The sequence below is a fragment of the Alligator sinensis genome, unplaced genomic scaffold (assembly GCF_000455745.1).
Source record: "Alligator sinensis unplaced genomic scaffold, ASM45574v1 scaffold647_2, whole genome shotgun sequence".
NCBI lineage: Eukaryota > Metazoa > Chordata > Crocodylia > Alligatoridae > Alligator > Alligator sinensis.
The window spans coordinates 3401788-3420656 of record NW_005841832.1 but is presented as its reverse complement, the minus strand read 5'-3'; the positions used below and the strand labels follow the sequence as shown (position 1 = coordinate 3420656).

The 18869-nt window shown below is 54.1% G+C and overlaps 2 protein-coding genes across 7 annotated transcripts in view; both read left to right on the top strand.

Annotated features, from left to right (window-relative positions):
• Positions 1-1244: 1244 nt before the first annotated feature.
• On the top strand, positions 1245-9915 carry SYT5 (synaptotagmin 5). Its single transcript, XM_014517258.2, has 8 exons — positions 1245-1548; positions 2021-2202; positions 3310-3429; positions 3732-3899; positions 4163-4330; positions 4947-5064; positions 5446-5579; positions 6491-9915. The coding sequence occupies exons 1-8, from the start codon at positions 1362-1364 to the stop codon at positions 6698-6700; spliced, it is 1287 nt and encodes a 428-aa protein (XP_014372744.1). The 5' UTR covers positions 1245-1361; the 3' UTR covers positions 6701-9915.
• A 3322-nt stretch (positions 9916-13237) lies between these two features.
• The window catches only part of DNAAF3 (dynein axonemal assembly factor 3), a 13810-nt gene continuing 8178 nt past the window's right edge, over positions 13238-18869 (top strand). For 2 of the 6 annotated variants that reach the window (XM_025197564.1, XM_006014942.3), the window contains exons 1-5: positions 13286-13322; positions 13857-13940; positions 14712-14854; positions 16666-16759; positions 17511-17668. In XM_025197564.1, the coding sequence (XP_025053349.1) occupies positions 13859-13940; positions 14712-14854; positions 16666-16759; positions 17511-17668 (477 nt within the window). In that variant the 5' untranslated portion in view covers positions 13286-13322; positions 13857-13858. Of the gene's footprint in view, positions 13343-13516; positions 13697-13856; positions 13941-14711; positions 14855-16665; positions 16760-17510; positions 17669-18869 lie in introns of those variants that run through there. The other 4 variants (XM_006014941.2, XM_025197556.1, XM_025197546.1 and 1 more) reach the window with 4 other exon arrangements.

The following is an 18869-nucleotide window of genomic DNA, read 5'->3' as shown; positions in this document are numbered from 1 at the left end:
TCTGCCCCAGCCAGTGCCCCCTGCCCTGAGGCCCGATCAGGTCCCTGCCCCGTCTTTTAGGGGTCCCTCCCATTCCATGGGACATGGGCCTCAGGGGGCTGAGGGGCACAGACAGACGGATGGACATGGCAGCTCTGAGGCAGAAGGACACAGTCCCATGGGCTGTATGGGCACAGAGCAGGGCAGGAGGCAGGGTGCTGGGTAGATAAATCTAGGGGTGCTGGCAGCTTGGACACCTGGGTTCACTCCCAGTTCTGGGAGGGGAGTGGTTTCCAATAGTTAGAGCAGAAGGGGCTGGGAGCCAGAATGCCTGGGTTCTTTCCCAGCTCTGGCAGGGGAGCAGGATCTAATGAGTTGGAACAGGGTGGGGCTGGGGGGCCAGGTGCCTGGGTTCATTCCTAGATAACCTCAGTTTGGGGGGGGTGTCCTAGAAGAAAGAGATCCCCATGCCAGATACTGCACACACCCCTGGTCAGGATCCTCTGCTCCTGCCTCTGTGAGCATGACCCAGCCCTCCAGTTGTACAGAGATGGGATGTGGGACCTAGACAGATGGACAGACAGAGGCCCCTGATGGAGCCAGCCCCTACACTGCCCACAGGGGAGTCAGCTGGGTCATGCTCACAGAGGCCCCTGATGGAGCCAGCCCCTACGCTGCCCACAGGGGAGGGGGATCCCCTGACTGAGACTCCCCACCCCTCACCCCCTACAGCCCCTGAGTCCAGTAGGTGCTAGGGTCGAGACCTGGCCAGAAACAGCTCCTGCCTTCCAGGCGGTTAGGATGCTGAAGCTGCACCAGGCTGGGGAGGGAGGAGAGGCCCAGCATCAGACCAGGCTAGGGCCAGGTAGCAGGTTGAGAGCAGGGGGCTGGGACCCTGGACCCCTGGGTTCTATTCCTGCCCCTACTCCCATGGTGGAAAGCAGCAGGTCTGACTGAGCTGGTGCTTTGCCAGCCTACTCTTTGCTCACTCATGGCCCCAGGGGCAGCGCTGGGTAATTGCCCAGGTAATGGATGGCACCATCTGGTACCAGATGGGCTCCAACGCTGAGAGGTAGGAAGCAGCTGGGACAGGAGCAGCCTGAGAGCCAGGGCTCAGGTCTTCTGTTCCCAGAAGCAGGGCAGGAGAAGAGCTAGACCTCCTGCCCAGAGCTGGGAGAGAACCCAGGTGTCCTGGCTCTCAGAACCCCTGCTCTAACCCACTAGACCTCGCCATCCCACTGGAGAAAACCCAGGTGTCCAAGATCCCAGCCCCCTTCCCCCTTTGGGGAGCACTCAGGAAGGTAATGGTATCTGGATCCCTCAGGCCATAGGACAGGAAAGGGCCCTGGCTGCCTGCTGGCCTTCCTAGTGTCCCGAGCCCCATGTCCTGCCCCCCTGCCAACCTCCCCACAGGTGCAGAGATGAATGCGGCACGGAGATCAGCCATGCTGGCCACAGAGGGGCCAGCACCCCAGCCGCAGGGGACTCGCAACACCACCCAGGTGCCCACACGAGAAAACTTCTCCAAAATGAAGGACAAGTTCATGAACAAGATCAGCAAGCTGCCCAGTGAGTGATTCTCCTCCCTCCCCTGTCATGCACACCTCCTGGGACAGGGGCTTCAGCTAGGCCTGAGATACAGTCCCCACAACATGCGCCACCCCAGAGGCAGCTGCATCCCAGCACCGAGTGAGGGGTCCTGATATAACCGGTGCCATGATGTACCTCTCCCCAGCTGCAGCTGCATTGGAGCACTGGGTAATGGGTCCATGTATAAATAGACCCTGCTGCGTCCTACCCCAGAGGTGGATGCATAGAGCACTGGGGAAGGTTTAACCACACCCTGACGTGCCCCATTGCAAGGGTGGCTGCATTTCACTGCCCAGCAAAGGGTCCCTGTATAACCAACATTTGAATCAGTGCACGCCAGAGGCCACTGCCTCTTAGCACCAGGCTGATGGTCCCTGCATACGATAGCCCTTGAGCTGCCTGCCCCCGAGAAGTAGTTGCATTCCAGCTTTCCTCCTGTCCCCGGCTGCAGTCCCACCCTGGGCTCTGGCCACAATCTTGATCGTCGCTGGACTCCTGCTGCTGTGCTGCTGTGTCTGCCTCTGCAAGAAGTGTCTGGGCCGGAAGAGGAAGGGCAAGAAAGGCAAGGACAAGGTGAAGGCCCAGATCAACATGAAGGAGGTCAAGGACCTGGGCAAGAGCTACATCGACAAGGTGAGGCCAGGGCGGGGGGGCAGGAGGTGTGGAGGGTACGGGGGCTGTTTTCTTCCAAGGGGCATTGGCCCCAAGCTGGGGAGCACTGGCTGGGCAGGGGGGGCACTGACTGACTCCCAGGGGTCCAAGCCTTGGGGAGATGAGCCCCTGAAGGCCAGGTGGGAGATTCCTGATAGAGGGGGCTCCCCCAGTGCCAGGGGTGGGGGGGGCTGATGACAATAGCAGTGTATCCCCAACTGGTGTATCCCCAAATGTATTTGTAGTGGGCTGCTTTATAGCGGGGAGTTGGAGGGGGTATGTCCAGGGATGGGTGTCTGGGAGAGCTGTGACCATGTGGGTTGAATGCGTGGGGCTGCGGCCGGGCACATGTCCATACATGTGCATCTATGTTAATAGGTGTGAGGGCAGAAAGTATGTGTAAGGTCCCTGTCTATGAGATAGCGCCCCTCCCCCCGCCCTGTTGGTACCCCTCACTCCCGAACTGCAGCCCCCTGCCCCACCCACAGCCTTTCCAGTGTACCTCATTCCTGACCCACAGATCCCTGCCCCCCAGCCTGCTGGTGCCCCTCACTCCCAACCCACAGCCCCCTGCCCTGCTGCTGCCCATCACTCCTGTGTCCAGCCCAGTCCCTCTGGACCAGGGGCATGTGCCAGGTCTCTCTGGGTAAGCAGGGCTGGGAGGATCTGGGCATCTCTGTGTGCAAGGTCTGGGGCAAAGGGCCCTGTGTGGGAGGGTGTCTGTGTGTGCACGGTCCCTGCATGTGAGTAAGGCCCTCCACCCCCCACCCCTCCTCACCCATGTGTGAAGCCCCTGGGCATGCCTTATGTGTAGAAAACATGTACAAGGCTCCTGAATGTGCAAGGCCCTGCACTGCACATGTGATACCACTGAGTGTATAAGGTCCTTGGGTGTGCAAGGCCTCACATGTGCAAGGCCTCTGGGTAAGCAAGGCCCTGAAGGTGCTAGACTGTGTGTGCAAGGCCCACAGGATCCCCAGGTGTGCAAGGCCCTGCATATGCAAGGCCTTTGTGTGTGCAAGGCCTCACATGTGCAAAGCCCCTAAGTGTGCAAGGCCCCTGGGAGTGCAAGGATCTGCCTCCCCCCAGGTGCAGCCTGACATAGAGGACCTGGACCCAGCACTGGTGCAGGAGCCGAAGGAGGAGAAGCCACAGGAGAAGCTGGGCAAGCTGCAGTACTCGCTGGACTACAACTTCCAGAACGGGCAGGTGGGCCCCACCCTCCCTTGCCAGGGGACCCAGGCATCTGGCTCCCAAACTGACACCCGCCCCCCAGCCCAGTCTAACCCACCAGACCCCACTCCTTTCCCAGAGCTGCAGGGGGGAGGACTCATAACTCCCAGCATCCCCCACTCCCTCCCTCCCTCCCACAGCCGGGAAGAGAACCCAGGAATCCTGGTGCTCCAGCTGGGGGTACTGTTGTGGGGGAGCTCGCAGCACTGGAGGATCAGGGCACTGCTGTGGGGAAGCTTGCAGCACTTCAGGTTCCCCCTCCCCACCCCGCCCCACAGCTGGTGGTAGGCATTCTGCAGGCAGCTGACCTGCCAGCCCTGGACCTGGGGGGCACGTCCGACCCTTACGTCAAGGTCTTTCTGCTGCCTGAGAAGAAGAAGAAGCATGAGACCAAGGTGCATCGCAAGACCCTGAACCCCATCTTCCACGAAACCTTCACCTTCAAGGTAGGCCCTGCCCCTCCCCCCAGCCCTGCTGGTGCCCCTCGCTCCCAGTCCACATGCCCCTGGCCCTCCAGCCCTGCCCGCACCCTCCTCTGCTCTACAGTCCCGCTGGCGCCTTCCAGCTCCCCTTCCAGCCCAGCCCTGCTGCCTCCCCCACCTCCAATCTACAGCCCTTTGCCCCCTCCAGAACTGCTATTCCCCGCCAAAAGGCCTTTGGGGTGGAGTGAGTGCCTGCTGCTGCCGGCTGATGGGTGCCATGCCCACAGATCCCGTACGCAGAGCTGGGTGGGCGCACACTGGTTATGGCTGTGTACGACTTCGACCGCTTCTCCAAGCACGATGCCATCGGGGAGGTGCGCGTGCCCATGAGCTCTGTGGACCTTGCCCACATCATTGAAGAGTGGCGTGACCTGCAGTCCCCCGAGAAGGAGGAGGTGAGCCCTACCCCATCCCCACCCCATATCTCCCTTACCCCACCCACCCGGACAAGATCATGCCCCTATCCCCACCCTTGATGGGCATTGCCCTGCCCCCTCTGGTCATAACCCCACCTCAGCCTCACCCCACCTGAGCATAGCCATGGCCCCAGCTCCTCTGGGTATAGCCCTGTCCCAAATCTCGCCCCCTTTGGGCTTAGCTCTGCCCCAAGTCCCACCCCATCTGGCCAGGCCACACACCCCAGGCCCGCCTCCTCTGAGCATGGCTCCACCCTTAGCCCTGCCCCCTCTGGAGATGGCCACACCCTTCCTAGGGAGCCCCAAGCAGTAGGGGATTGTGGGAGCTCCCTGAGACCTGGAAAGAAAAATCCCAGTGGGGGGTGGGGGAGCAGGGAGGTCAGGAGAGTTGTATTCCAGTACAGGGCAATGATGGGCAATGGGGGTCCCCTATATCCCAATGAAGGGTTGTAATGGGCAATGAGGGGGTCTCCTATATCCCAGTAGGAGGTAAAGATGGGTAATAGGGGAGTCTCCTGTAAACCCAGGGGGATGGTGCTGAGTGGGAGGGTCCCCTAGACCCCTGGGTATAACCAGCCCCATGCACTGCCCCCAGCACGAGAAGCTGGGCGACATCTGCTTCTCCCTGCGCTATGTGCCCACGGCCGGGAAGCTCACCGTCATCGTGCTGGAAGCCAAGAACCTCAAGAAGATGGACATGGGGGGGCTTTCTGGTGAGATGCGCTGCGAGCTTCCCCACAGCAGTGCCCCCAGCCAGTGCCTTCCCTGGTGCAGTGAGCTTACCTACAGCAGTGCCCCTAGCAGGCATCTTCCAGCATTGCAAGCTTCCTCACAGTAGCGCCCACTGCTGGACCACCTTCTTTGCCTCTGGGGAGTCTGACACTGGCCCAGATATCAGAGGCCCACTGGCCCCCTGGAACTGGGGTGGGGCCTGGGGGCTTCCAAGACCATGAGCCAGGAATCGTGGATAGCTCCTAGTCGGGGTGAACAAGGGCTGGGGAGGGGGATGGGTGGGAGCTGTGTCCACTGATGCACCCTTACAAAGGGGGGCCAGGTGCCTCAGGGGTTGACGGTGTCTCCCTGCCCCTACACAGACCCCTATGTGAAAATTCACCTGATGCAGGCCGGGAAGCGGCTGAAGAAGAAAAAGACGACCATCAAGAAGAACACTCTGAACCCCTACTACAATGAGTCCTTCAGCTTTGAGGTGCCCTTCGAGCAGATCCAGGTGAGAACCCTACCTCCCACCAGCCGGTGCCCTTGTGTCCTGGGGCCAGAGAGGGCCAAAGCCCCCTAAAATGGGGAAGGTCCCTGCATCTGTCTCTGACCCATTGGACACTGCTACAGGGAAGATCACAGCTCTGAGCTCCATCCCTGCTGGGTTATAGAATCACAGAGAAGCAGGGCTGGAAGGGTCCTCCAGAGGTCACCTAGTTCAGCCCCCTGCCTGAGGCAGGATCAGCCCTGTCCAAACCATCCTGTACAAATCCAGAATCTAAACTCTTCATAAAACTATCGTCAACCCTGACACAACACAAGACATCACACCTGAACCCGCCACAGGTAAAGCAGGAGGACCACAGCAGCCAACATCCTGCTGCTAGAAAACATACCCCTCCTCTCGCCACCCTCCCCGCAGTCCACACCAATCTGACCAGAGGGTAAAATTCCTTCCTGACCCCAACTATGGTTATCAGTCTGACCCTTAGTGGAGGGGCAAGACCCTCTTGACAGAAACCGCTGGTGTGAAGTTCCAGCAGGAGCATTGGCACAGCCCAGTCACAATCCCAAGCCTTGGCTGCAGCCAGTATCTAATGCCTCTGAGGAAGCTTGAACACACCCTAACACGTGTAGCAGAAAGCGGGGGAGAAGGGCAACCAGCAAAGCCCAGAAGCCTGGTAATCCCCAGAACATAGAGCTACACCTAGATCATCCCCAACCAGGGGCTGTCCAGCCTCTCCCTGAACACCACCAGTGATGGAGAGTGCACAGCTTCCCTAGGTAGAAGTCATGGGGGTCACAGCAGGGTACACTGTATAAGCTCACAGCACTGTGGGAAACCCCTGCCTGATGGAACTGTTGTGGGGAAGCTCACAGCATGGGTCTCCCACATGACCCTCGTTTCTCCTCCACCTCCAGAAGGTCCAGGTTGTCCTTACTGTCCTGGATTATGACAAGCTGGGGAAGAATGAAGCCATCGGGAAGGTCTGTGTGGGTTGCAACGCTACAGGCACAGAGCTGCGCCACTGGTCTGACATGCTGGCCAACCCACGGCGGCCCATTGCTCAGTGGCACACCCTCCAGACAGAAGAGGAGGTGGATGCTGCCCTGGGCATCAAGACCTCCTGATGCCCCTGCCCACCGCCTGGGCTAGCGTACCGTCTCCTGTCCTGAGCACGTGGGAGCGTGTGGGTGAGGTGCCCCTGGACAGTGCGTGTGTGGCAGAACCCCTGTCAGCCTGTTTCCTCTTACAGAGCCATTCCTGTCGAAACACCTCTGAGAAACCCCTCTGTTTTTTATCCACTGTGTGAAAAGAGAGAGAGAGAGATTTGTGTTGGGTCTGGAAGCTGATGGGAGGCTTACTATAGGTCTACTACAGGTTTACTTCAGGTTTACTATGGGCTGAGTATAGATTCGCTATGGATTTGGCATTGGTTTATGATGGGCCTCCTATGGGGTTCATATGGGTTTACAGTGTAGGGTCATTCTGGGCTTACCCCTGGTTTATAATACCACTGCAGTAGGTTTACACATTTGGACACAGTGTTCCCTTGGCATGTGTGAACACTGGGCCGTGTGTGCGAATGTACTTTCAGCCTGTCTACTACAGCTTTACTTTATGGGGAACTTTATGCAGTCAACAACAAATTACTCAGCCAAGTTTGAGCCCCAGGCCTCAGGAGTAAACCTGTTGTAAATCTGCGTCCAGCAGGGTTACAGCATGATTTTTAACCCCTTCTTGCATTTCACATCTGGGCCTCCATCATAGAGCGTTTATGGCTGCGTTCACTATAGGTTTACAATAGGTTTATGTGTGTGAGCGATAACATACTGCCACATTTGCAAATTAAGCTTCATGTGTAATTCTGTTGTAGATCTCTTGCCTATATTTTTTCCAACAGATTGACAGTATCCTTACTTTCTTGTTCCCATATCTTCACACACTTGGATAGTCTGAGTGGGTTCCGCATTTTAATATATGTAATCCTATTATAAACCAATTCATAATAGCTTTACTATTCATCTACTTCAGGTTTACTTCTGGTCTGTGTACAGGTTGTTTACTCCTGGTTTCACACCAAAACATAATAGACTTACTGCAGGTTGAAGACAGATGATGTACTGTACACCTACCACACGCATGTGAGTGATTGTTCTATATTCTCGCTGTAAGCTTGTGACAGGCTTACTCTAGGATTACAACAGGCTTGTTAGGGATTTATAAGCATGTTTACTATAAGCTTACAAGTTTACTCTGGGTTTCCTATAGGCTTCAACAATTTTGTTATGGTTTTATGAATATAATTACTATGGGGATGTTACGGGTTTACAATGGGCTTATATAGGCTTGCCATTGGGTTTATTATAGCCTTACAACAACTTTAATATACATTTATTAGAGGTTTCCTAAAGGCTTACATGGGATTTGCTATGATTTTACAAACCACTTTTACTATCAGCTTGTAACTGGTTTACAGGGGGGTTCCTATGGATTTACTACAGGTTTGCCATGGGTTTGCTATACGGCTTACCACAGTTTCTTGATAGGCTTACAACAGGTTTACTCTAAGCTTACAACCATTTTACAATAGGTTTTACAATAGCCTTGCAATAGCTTGACTATAGGTTTATAATAGCTTTACCATAGACATACAATGGGTTTTCTCTGGGTTTACAACAGATTTCATAAGCCTGCTCATTATAGACTTGCAACAGGTTACTGCCAGGTTTACTCTGGATTTACAACAGGTTTACTCTAGGTTTACATATCAGGTCCAGCTTTCAAATGGGGACACCTCACCCTGCCTTTTGCCTGCTGATGTATTATAGGAAGACATTTGACAGCTGGCCCGTACGCATTTACATATCTTCTAACACAAGCCCAGGAAGGTTGGCCCACACACAAGGATGCAGTCTCCCAGGCAAGCATCTTTCCTGGAGGTACCTTGAAACAGGCATCTCTGGTTAGTGCATCAGCACTAGGTAGCTCCAAATTTTGCCTCCCAAGAGCTGGGGCCATTACTGCCCAGCTCAGATGGATTCTCCTCCACTGATGCTTGTTGTATAATATTGTGCAATGGGCTCAGGTTTTGCCAAACACTGCCACTTGGTTTCATAGCCTGGTTCTACCAGGTATCAGGCTGTATTAATAGAGACTTTCTTTCACTAGCTAATCCATCTCCAAGGAAGTGGAGACAGTATTATTACAACCCGTATTTTACCATAGGTGGGAACTGAAGCACAGAGAGAGGAAGGGAAGCATGTCAGGGAGAACCCAGGAGTCCCTGCTCTAACCTGCTAGACTTCAATCCTTTCTCAGGGCTGGGTTAGAGTCCAGGTGTCCTGGCTCCTAGCCATCATGCTGCAATCACCAGACCCCATAATGTTCCCTGAATTGGGACTACAACCTAGGAATTTAGTGGTTAGTGTTGGGGTAGCAGGAAGCATGAGTCAGGAAGGAGCCACCTGCTCAATTAACATCCTTTTGGCTACAGCCCTAAGTAATGTCTTCACAGTTGAAATTTTCCTCTGAACCCAAATTTCAGCAGTAGTTCACAGTACAGAACAAAGCAGCTATTGAAAAAGATGGCTGGTACCTAGGATGGCTGCCACCAGATTTGTGAGGAAGCACTATACCCAGCTGTATCTCCATCTGATGGGCGCTCATTAGGCTGTTGAACCCTCTCTCTGTCCCCTCTTCTTACATCTTAAATATTAACCACAAGCAATGCAAAGGATTGCTTGAAGATTGCCTCTCAAGATGGCTTGGGCAAGGTGTTAGTAGACGCTGTTCAGTAATCACTATTACTGACTTCCATTTTGTTGTAAACCACTCCTAAACCTCTCCACCTCTTTATCCCTCAGTCATAGCTTTTAGCAAGGTCTGAAGATCATGGCCAAATTGGAAGGCCATAGGTAATTACTGTAATTTAGCAACAGGCAGTGGAGGTCCAGACCAAGATGGTGACTGTTCAAGATGGCCACCACCACACTTTGAGGAGAGGCTGTCTCACAGCCTCTTCCACTAACCTTTTCTTAGAGGATTAAGCCCCTCTCTCTAACCCACAATTTAACAACTGTGGGCATGTGTAGATCCCGAGACCAAGCTGGCTACTACTGAAGATGGCCACTGCCGAGGTGTCAGGGGACATACTGTATCATAATGGCTGAAGGGATTGTGTACAGGCCTATGACTTTGTAACCTATGATGTGTGTAGTTTCCTTCCCCACCTTCGAGGAGTTCTTCCCCAACCTTAGCAGTGCCATCCTTTACAAAAAAAGTGCCCCTTTTAAACAGGTTTTAATATCAATGTCTTTGAACCGAGCGGTACTGTCATTTATGAATAAATCAATGGAAGATCTCTATTTCAAAGGCCTGTTTCTCCTTGACTCCGACTGGGGAGTGGCAAGGCAAAGCTGCCTCCGATGACTGGCTGATTCATGTTGAGGGAAGATAAATGATAGACAAATCGAGCTATCAGGGGTCTCCAGAGGTCCTATGCCCTGCACAAGACAGGATCAGCCATGTCCAAACCACTCTCATCTAAGTGTTCATTTAACCTGCTCTCAAAAACTTCTAGCAGTGGAGACTCCATAACCTCCCTAGGGAACCTGTTTCAGTACCGAACCTCTCAGAACTACTTAGCTGCAAGGCCCTTCCTCCTTAGCAGACTTTCTGTTTATAGCCCTATCTCTCATGGGAAACCCTACAATAACAAACCTGGGGAAAGTTGCTGAGTGATGAGATTCTTCAATTGCAGAACAGTGAGCAGCAGCAGACAGCCTTTTTAGACTCAAGGTCCTCCTTGGGAAATGCCAGCTCTTAGCTTGCACCCGTGTTTTGACTATGGAAAAATAATAGAGCAATTCTTCTGTAGCAAAGACGTCAGGAAGGCCACAGCAGGTAAGAATGTTTTTGACACTGTGGATTCCTATTTCAAATCTCTGGGTGCATCATGTGAGTATTTGCACTCCTGACAGTGCTACTATTGTGTGATACCCCACAGCATCCATAAAACAATCTCACAGCCCCCCAGGATGCTGTGGTTCCCTGGTTGAAAATCACTGCACTAAACTCTACACTAGGGTTGGACACAGGCTTGGGCAAAGTGAGTGGCTGCCCGGGGCCCAGACAGAAAGGGGGCCTGAAAATGGTGAAAATAATGGGTATTATTATCATTATCTCTGGTGAAAATAATGAGTATTATTATCATTATCTCTGGTGAAGGGGGGCCCAATACTAAAAGTTCACCCAGGACCACCAGGAGTCTAGGTAAGGTGCTTCTCTACACCCAGGAAGAGACCCTATTATAACCAACAGGCAAAGGGCTGGTGAGAGACCCTACCCTAACAAACCAGGGAACTACAACATCTATTCTGAGGCATGAGATCTGCGCTTGCCCTGTAGCCAGAGGCTGATCAGGCAGGGAGCTTGTGGTTGCACAAACAGACCCTTTGCAGCCGCTAACATGATATAATGTCACATGAGGGGATGAGCAGGTGGGAACCACCTGCCAGGCCAGCCTGCTGGGCAGATGTTCATTGTACTATTGGACTGTGCATCACTCTCTCCTCCCTCCCACATGAGCTCCAGCAAATCCTTCCAAATCCAGGAGCAAAGGGGCTTTTAACAAAGATGAAAAGCTCTTATGGTTTCCAGGGATGTAATTTACTTTGGACAATTAGAGGGAGTGGAGGAGAGGCAGGGGGAGAGAGAGCATAAGGGATGGGCAAAGGTGGGGGACAGTGGGAGAGGAAGGGATGTGGGGTGGGGGCATCTGAGAGTTGGAAGAATGCAGAGGGATGGATGGATGAACGGACAGACGGACAGCTACAGGGATGCATGTGAGGACAGACAGCCAGATTTTAGACTTTTTTACAAATCTTCATTATAAAAATGTTAAACCCACAATGTGAAAGCACACACATGTTGAGTCCCACTGGAGACTGGCCATGAAAGCAGTCATCAGTAACAAACTCCCTTTATCCCTCGAGATTGAAGCCCCCCTCCTCCCTCTTCACACACCCATTATGAACCACACACCCTATGAGCCAGATGACTATCATGGAGCCATTCTGTAGGCCAGATCCGGAGTGGGGAGTGGGGGGCGGGGGGTAGGTCTGTGGACTGAATCCCCTGCACAGAGCCACATTATAAACCCATGGGGGTGGGGGAAGGAGGAGGGCAGAAATTTGGTCTGTGGTGGGGCACAGTGTTAATTACTGTGGCTCTGGGAGTCACAGCAGCTGCTGCTTATCCCACTGCCAAATTTCCCACTCATGGGCAGCTCCCAAGCCAGATGACACAGCCCCATGCTTTGGATCTAGCTTGTGGGGCTGCCCCCATGCCTCAGGAATCTGGTGGGGAAATGAGTGGTGGCTGCACCAGGGCTGTAGCAATTAACCTTGCTGCTGCTCGCCCCGGTGCAGGAAGACTGTGGGCCAGGTGACACAGGTCTGAGGGCTGGATCCAACCCTTTGACACCCCTTCCATGGATGGATGGAGGGAGGGAGGGAGCCACAGAGAAAATAATGGATAGAGGGAGGGATAAATAGATGAAGGGAAGGATGGAGAGATGTATGGATGGATGGATGGGGTTAGGCAGAGATTAAAACCTGTGAGGGGAGATATAGATAACAACAAACCATTGGGAAGGGAGGCTTTAGGGTGTGCGTATTGGGTGGATGCCCTAATGACAGCCGCCAGGGAGCCCGTGCCCCAGCAGCTGCAGCTGGGCAGGTTGGATGGAGCCAGCCACAGGACTTTGTTTGCCCCTCGCTGCTCTCAGGTTCTTGGCACAACACTCCTACCCCCATCTCTGCCCTGGGTTGTATTAACAGGGTCACTTGCAAATCAAAGGAAATGATTCTCCTGCTTTGTTCAGCACCCGCGATGCCTCCCGTGGAGCACTGTGTCCAGTTCTGGGCCCCGCACTTCAAGAAAGACGTGGACAGATTGGAAAGTGTCCAACACAGGGCAGCAAACATGATGAGGGGCCTGGGAGGCAGGAGTGATGGCAGGAGGGACCTGAGGCAAGAGAGATCTCAGGAAGTGGGGATCTGGGGCAGGAGGGAACCAGGGCAGCGGGATGTTAAGTAGGGGGATCTCAAGAAGGGGAGGACCTGGGGCAGGGAGAATCGGGGAGAAGGGGAACCTCAGGAAGTGGGGGATCTGGGGCAGAAGAAACCTGGGGCAAGAGAGACCAGGAGCAGGGGAATCTGGGGCAGGACCAGTCTCAGGAAGGGGGATCTGGGGCATCAGGGATCTGGGGCAGGGAGATCTCAGGAAGGAGATTTGGGGCAGGAGGGACCTGGGGCAGGGGGATCTGGGGCAGGAGGAACCTCAGGAAGGAGGATCATGGGCAACAGGGATCTGGAGCAGAGAGATCTGCAGCATGGGGGCCCCAGGAAGGTGGGTCTAGGACAGGCATTCCCCTCTTGTGAGACGGGGTCCTGGGGCAGCATCAGTGGGGCCCCTGGTGACAGACTGCCGTGGGGGGGTGGGAATCACGGGGTCCGTGTCCCCCAATGGGAGCAGGGCAGGGTACAGGGCCCTGGAACCCCCTCCCGTCCAGCTCCGTTGCCGTAGCGACCGCGTCCCCAGGCTCAACCAATCCGAAGACTCCCGGCCTACACTCGCGCTCCCATTGGCGCAGAGCTGGGCATGGTTCGGCAACCCATTGGGTCGCTCCGCTGTCCGTTGCCGGGAAGGGGCGGGGCTTTCGGGAGGTACCCGGGTAGGGTGAGAGAGGTGGGGGGCGTTGCATTGGGGTAAAGAGATGAGCTGGGGCAGCGGGGAGGGGGCAGTAGGGAGGGGCGACGTGTGGGTACAAGTGGGCGGCAATGAGGGAGGGGCAGAATGAGGGTGCAGTGGGGGAGGGGCAGAGGCGGGTGGGGAGAGCAGGGCCCAGGCAGCAAAGGGGAAATTGTGGGTGTGATGGAGGAGGGGGGGAACACGTTAGCACCAGCAGGGCAGGAAGCAGGTGTGTGGGAGGGGAGATGTGGCTGCTGCAGGGGAGGGGGCGGGGGGCATCCTCTGCATACCCCTCCCCTGCCCCCTCAGATCCAAGGACTCACAGTCCCAGCCTCCCTGTGCCAGATGCTGCCAACACACGGCAGGAGAAGGTCCTCCAGGGTCACAGGGGAGGCAGCACGAAGGGAAGGGGGCTTTTAGGGGAGAAAGGGGGCAGGGGTCTACTTGGAGGAGGAGGAGAAACGGGTGGGGGCCAGCACTGGAACCCCACCCCCACGGGTGGCAGGTCTACAACCTGTCTTTGTCTTCCAGCCATGACAGCGGCGGGCACTGGCACCGGCTTTGGCACCACCACCTGGTGGGGATTCTCCCCTGCACTGGATCTGCAGAAAGAATGTGAGACCCATCTCCTTCCCTGGGGGGCAGCACCAGCTTCCCCCCTCCTCTCTGGTCACTCACCCCCCATTTGTCTCCTTAAGCCCCGTTCCATTATCTGATCCCCCCCAAGACTCTGCGATATCCTGGCTGTGTGTCTCCTGGGTGACCTACAGTTTGTTCAGTCTGGTTTTACTGGGGTGCTGTTCTCTTTCAGCAAGGTCCCCTCAAGAAGTGTGATCCCAGGCTATACCACGGAGGTTCCTGGCTAGAGGGTCTTGCCTCTCTGCTTAGAGTCAGCCTGATTGTAACATTTGGGGTCAGGAGGAAATTCCCCACTGGTCAGATTGGTGTGGACTGGGTGGAGAATTGCCTTTCTCTGTAGGGTTGGGGGCTAGCCTCTATGTGGGATCTCTGCAACCTTGGCTGCTGTGATCCCTCTGCTTTACTTGTGGCAGGTTCAGGTGTGATGTCTTGTATTGTGTCAGGGTTGACTGTGTAGTTTTGCTAAGAGGTTAAACAATGGATTTGTACAGGAGGGTTTCAATAGGGACGATCCTGCCTGAGGCAGGGGGTTGGACTAGATGGTCTCCAGAGGTCCCTTCCAGCCTTATTTCCCTATGATTCTATGACTGGGAACCTCTCTTCTAGCACTAAGATGCAGCCGCCTCTGGGTGAGGTTTGAGGGCTGGGAACCCCTCTCCTGACACTGAGCTGCAGCTACCTCTGGGATGGGGTATGCTGAGGATTATTTATACAGGTCTTGAATGCAGCAGTTTTCTTTCCCTCCAGGTCTGGAGGCTTCCCTGGACCATGTCTGCCAGTCAGAGGAGGGTCTGTCAGAGCTGAATATCCTGCTGGTAGGCTCTGTGGATGGCCGGCATGTCCTCAAGACCATGTGCCAAGCTCACCGTTGGCCACAGAGGAAAATCAATGTAGGTACCTCGCCTTCCTTCACTTCTTCAGGCCCATGCTGTGGAAGAGACTGCAGTCTAGTGAGGCAAACACAGGAGACAATCTGCAGAGCTGGTTTCTATCGCAGTCTGGGAGAGGAATAGTGTTTTGGGGGTCAGAGCAGTGGGGGACTGGGAGCCAGGACTCCTGGGTTCTACCCTTAGCTCTGGAAGGTAAGTGGGATCTGATGGATTAGAGCAAAGGGTCGTGGGTCTTCCATCCTAGTGCTGAGAGAGGAGTGGGGTCTTGTGGATTACAGCAGAGGGGCTAGGCACCAGGGCTTCTGGATTGTCTCTGGGTACTGGGCCTGCTTGCCATTTTACATGCTGTTTAGGGTCCCTCCCCACCACCCTGTGTGGTGTTCCGATCTCAGTGCCTCTGTTATGGGGTTGGGCGCAATGGCACTGTCTGGAGTGCCCTGCGGAGCTGTCAGAACCATTGCTGCATTTGCACACAAGTGTCACAACTCATCAGGGTGACAGGAGCACAAGAGCAGGAGCTGGGCTAGGCACAGGAGGTGCCCTGAGGCAGGCAGGGTGGTGGGGGTGGAGAGGAGGGAGCAGACTGTGGTTGCCTCTGCTGTACCCTCAGTGCCCTCCCTGTGCCCCTCAAGATATTCCCCCCACCCTCCTCACCAGAGGAGCAGGTCTTCTTGAGAAACTCTCGCATTTGCCCAGCTTACATCTCCTGATTCCTACATGCCTGGGGTGAAAGTGTGTGTGTGTGTGTGTGTGTGTGTGTGTGAGTGACAGGAAGAGCATGGAAAGAGACAAGCAGGAAGGGTTGTATGAGGACGTCTATAAAACGCGATGTCTTTCTCCAGAGAAGTAGAGATGCTTGGCAAGGGAAGAAGCGCATATCCCTCTCTGTACCCAGCACTCCTCCAACAGCCAGCTCTTGCACCGTGGCCCTCCACAATGCCCCCTTCTGGGTTTTAGAGCAGCCAGAAGCACCCCACAACCAGCTCCTGCTCCACTGTTCCTCCTCACAGCACCCCCTGCTAGGGTTGGAGTAGGGGAGCTCTTCCCCATTCACCACTCTTGCTGTGCTCCCCACAGAACCCCACCTCAGAAGAGACCAGGCCTGTGTATCATAGAATCATAGAGAAGTTGCGCTAGAAAGGCCCTCCAAAGGTCATCTATTCTAACCTCCTTCCTGAGCCTGAGGCAGAACCATCCCTACCCAAACCCTCTTATACAAATCTATAATCTAACCTCTTTGTAAAACTGTCATTAAGGCTGACACAACACAAGACATCACACCCAAACCTGCCACAGGTAAAGCAGGGGGATCACAGAAACCAGTGTGCTGCTGCTGGAAAAGTTTGTTAATGTATGCTGGACAGAGACCAGGTAGAGAGACTACGCCTCTGCTACAGAGGAAGAAAAAAACCACGACACTCCACATCAATCTGACCATGGGATAAAATTCCTTCTTGACCACAACTATTGTGATTGGTCCGACCCTCAGTGGAGGAGTAAGAACATCTAGCCAGGAATCTCCAGGTTTAAATTTCAGCAAGAGCATTTGGATTTCTTAGGGACACACTGTCCCCAGCTGCTTTTATAGGAGGCACCACAAACATCAAAAAGCATGGTACAGGGAAGGCCCCCTTGCTGAAATACAACTATCTCCAGGGTGAGGTACATTTGGGGAGCGGCGGGGATTGGTTATACAGGAACCCTTCACCAGGTGCAGGGATGTGGGCACCTCTGAAGCAGATGGGTCTGTAACTGGTACAGAGGCCAATCCTGTGTTGTGTGGCTTACTTTCATTCTTTCCCCTCTCTCAGTTCTACATTGTGGAAAATAACCCTGAAGTGCTGGCCCGGCAGCTGCTGTTCCTCAGCCTTGCCCTAGAGCCTCAGGAGAAGATGGGGCTTCAAGGTAAAGTCCTCCAAATCCCTGGCCTGAATGATCAGTCTACCACCCCCCAGAGTGGGAGAGAGTCCAGGTGTCCTGTCTCCCAACTATCCTCCAAAAGACCCTGCTCTCTTCCCAAAGCTGAGGTAGGACCCAAGCATCCTGGCTTCCAGCCCTCTAGACTCAGGTGCTATGAAATCCTTTTTGGAGTGTCACACAGCATTAGCACTGTGAGATGTGCAAACACCTACACACAATTCACAAGATAAACCAAGAGATTTCAAATTGGAATCCATAGTGTCAAAACATGCTGACCTGCTGTGGGATCCCTGAGTTCTTTGCAACAGACAAATCTCTCAATTATTTTACTGTAGGCAAGAAAAGAGTGAAAGCCAAGAGCTGGCAGTTTCAGAGAAGGGGAACCTTGAGTCTAAGCAGGATGAGAGCCAGTACATTAGAGACCCCACCTTTTTTTCTACAAGCTGGAGTAGAACCCAGATGTCCTCATTTCCAGTACCCCCTGCTCTAACCCACCAAACCCCAATTTCCTCCCAGTGTTGGGATAGAACCTAGGAGTCTTGGATCCTGACATCCTTGCTGTGACCCCACTCCCTTCCCAGAGCTTGGATAGGCATCCTGGCTCCTAGCCCTCTGTGCTCTAACTAGATTCTACTCCCCTATTTTAACTGAGGGTAGAACCCAGGAGTCCTGGCACTCAGTCCCACTGGGACAGAAGGCTGCTGTTTCCAGCTTTCCATGTCTCCCTTCTTCACAGAGAAGAGTGAGACGTTCCTAGAACTGCTGGGGAACAGCCTGATGCGCAGCCCCACAGCCACCTACCTTCAGGAGAAGTCGGACATCTTCATCCGCTTGGCCACTGACCCAGACTTCCAGCAGTGCTACCTGCCAGTCCTGGACATGGCAGGCCTGAAGGTGAGTCCCCTGCCAGCGCTCCTTGGGTTTCACCCACCTGTGCCCAGGGCCACTGCTGGGCATTGGAAAACAGCATGCCCTCACTGTGTCTCATGGGAGATGGAGTCTGGGTGCCACTCCATCATTCCCTGCAGTGGGCTGAGCACTGTGGATGCACTACATTTCCCATAATCATAAACTCATAAAGAAGGACTGGAAAGGACCCCCAGAGGTCATCTAGTCCAACCCCCTGCCTCAGGCAGGGTCATCCCTATCCAAACCATCCCATACAAATCCATAATCCAATTTCTTCGTAAAATTGCCATCAACCCTGACACAACACAAGACATCATACCTGAACCTCCCACCAGTAAAGCAGGGAAACCATGGCAGCCAGTATCCTGCTTCCAAAAATGGTTATTAATATATGGTCAAGAGATCCCAGGTAGAAGCTACACCCCTTGGTACAGAGGAAAGCAAAACTCCTACAGTCTGCACCAATCCACACCAGTAAAATTCCTTTCTTACCCCAACAGTGGTGATCATTTTGATCCTAAGTGGAGAGGTAAGACCCTCTAGGCAGGAACCTCCACGTTTAAGTGCCAGCAGGAGTATTAGCACAGATGTCACAATCCCCAGCCTGGGCTGCAGCCAACACCCAATGCCTCTGAGGAAGGCTTAAAAACACCCTTACATGTGTAGCAGAAAATGGGAGAAGGCAACCAGCAAAGCTCACCTCCATCCTTGGCAAAGTCTTTGAAAAAATTATCAAGGCTCACATTTGCGAGAGCCCAGCAGGAAAAATTATGCTGAGGGGAAACCAGCACGGGTTCGTAGCAGGTAGATCATGCCTGACTAATCTAGTCTCTTTTTATGACCAGGTTACAGAACACCTGGATGCAGGAGTAGGGGTTGACGTCATTTACTTAGACTTCAGGAAGGCCTTCGATACGGTATCCCACACCATACTGGTGAACAAGTTAAGAGACTGTGACTTGGATGACTACACAGTCCAGTGGGTGGCGAATTGACTAGAGGGTCGTACCAAGAGAGTCGTAGTGGATGGGTTGGTATTGACCTGGAAGGGTGTGGCAAGTGGGGTCCCACGGGGCTCGGTCCTTGGACTGATACTCTTCAATGTCTTCATCAGCGACTTGGACGAGGGAGTGAAGTGTACTCTGTCCAAGTTTGCGGATGACACAAAACTGTGGGGAGAAGTGGA

What these genes read in the sequence shown, in the direction of transcription:
- SYT5 (XM_014517258.2), top strand. Translation starts at nt 1,362, where the DNA reads ATGTCCTGCCCCCCTGCCAACCTCCCCACAGGTGCAGAGATGAATGCG. An exon ending in ACAACTTCCAGAACGGGCAG is followed by an intron (nt 3,430 to 3,731) that starts GTGGGCCCCACC and finishes CCCGCCCCACAG; the next exon opens with CTGGTGGTAGGCATTCTGCA. An exon ending in TGCCCTTCGAGCAGATCCAG is followed by an intron (nt 5,580 to 6,490) that starts GTGAGAACCCTA and finishes CTCCACCTCCAG; the next exon opens with AAGGTCCAGGTTGTCCTTAC.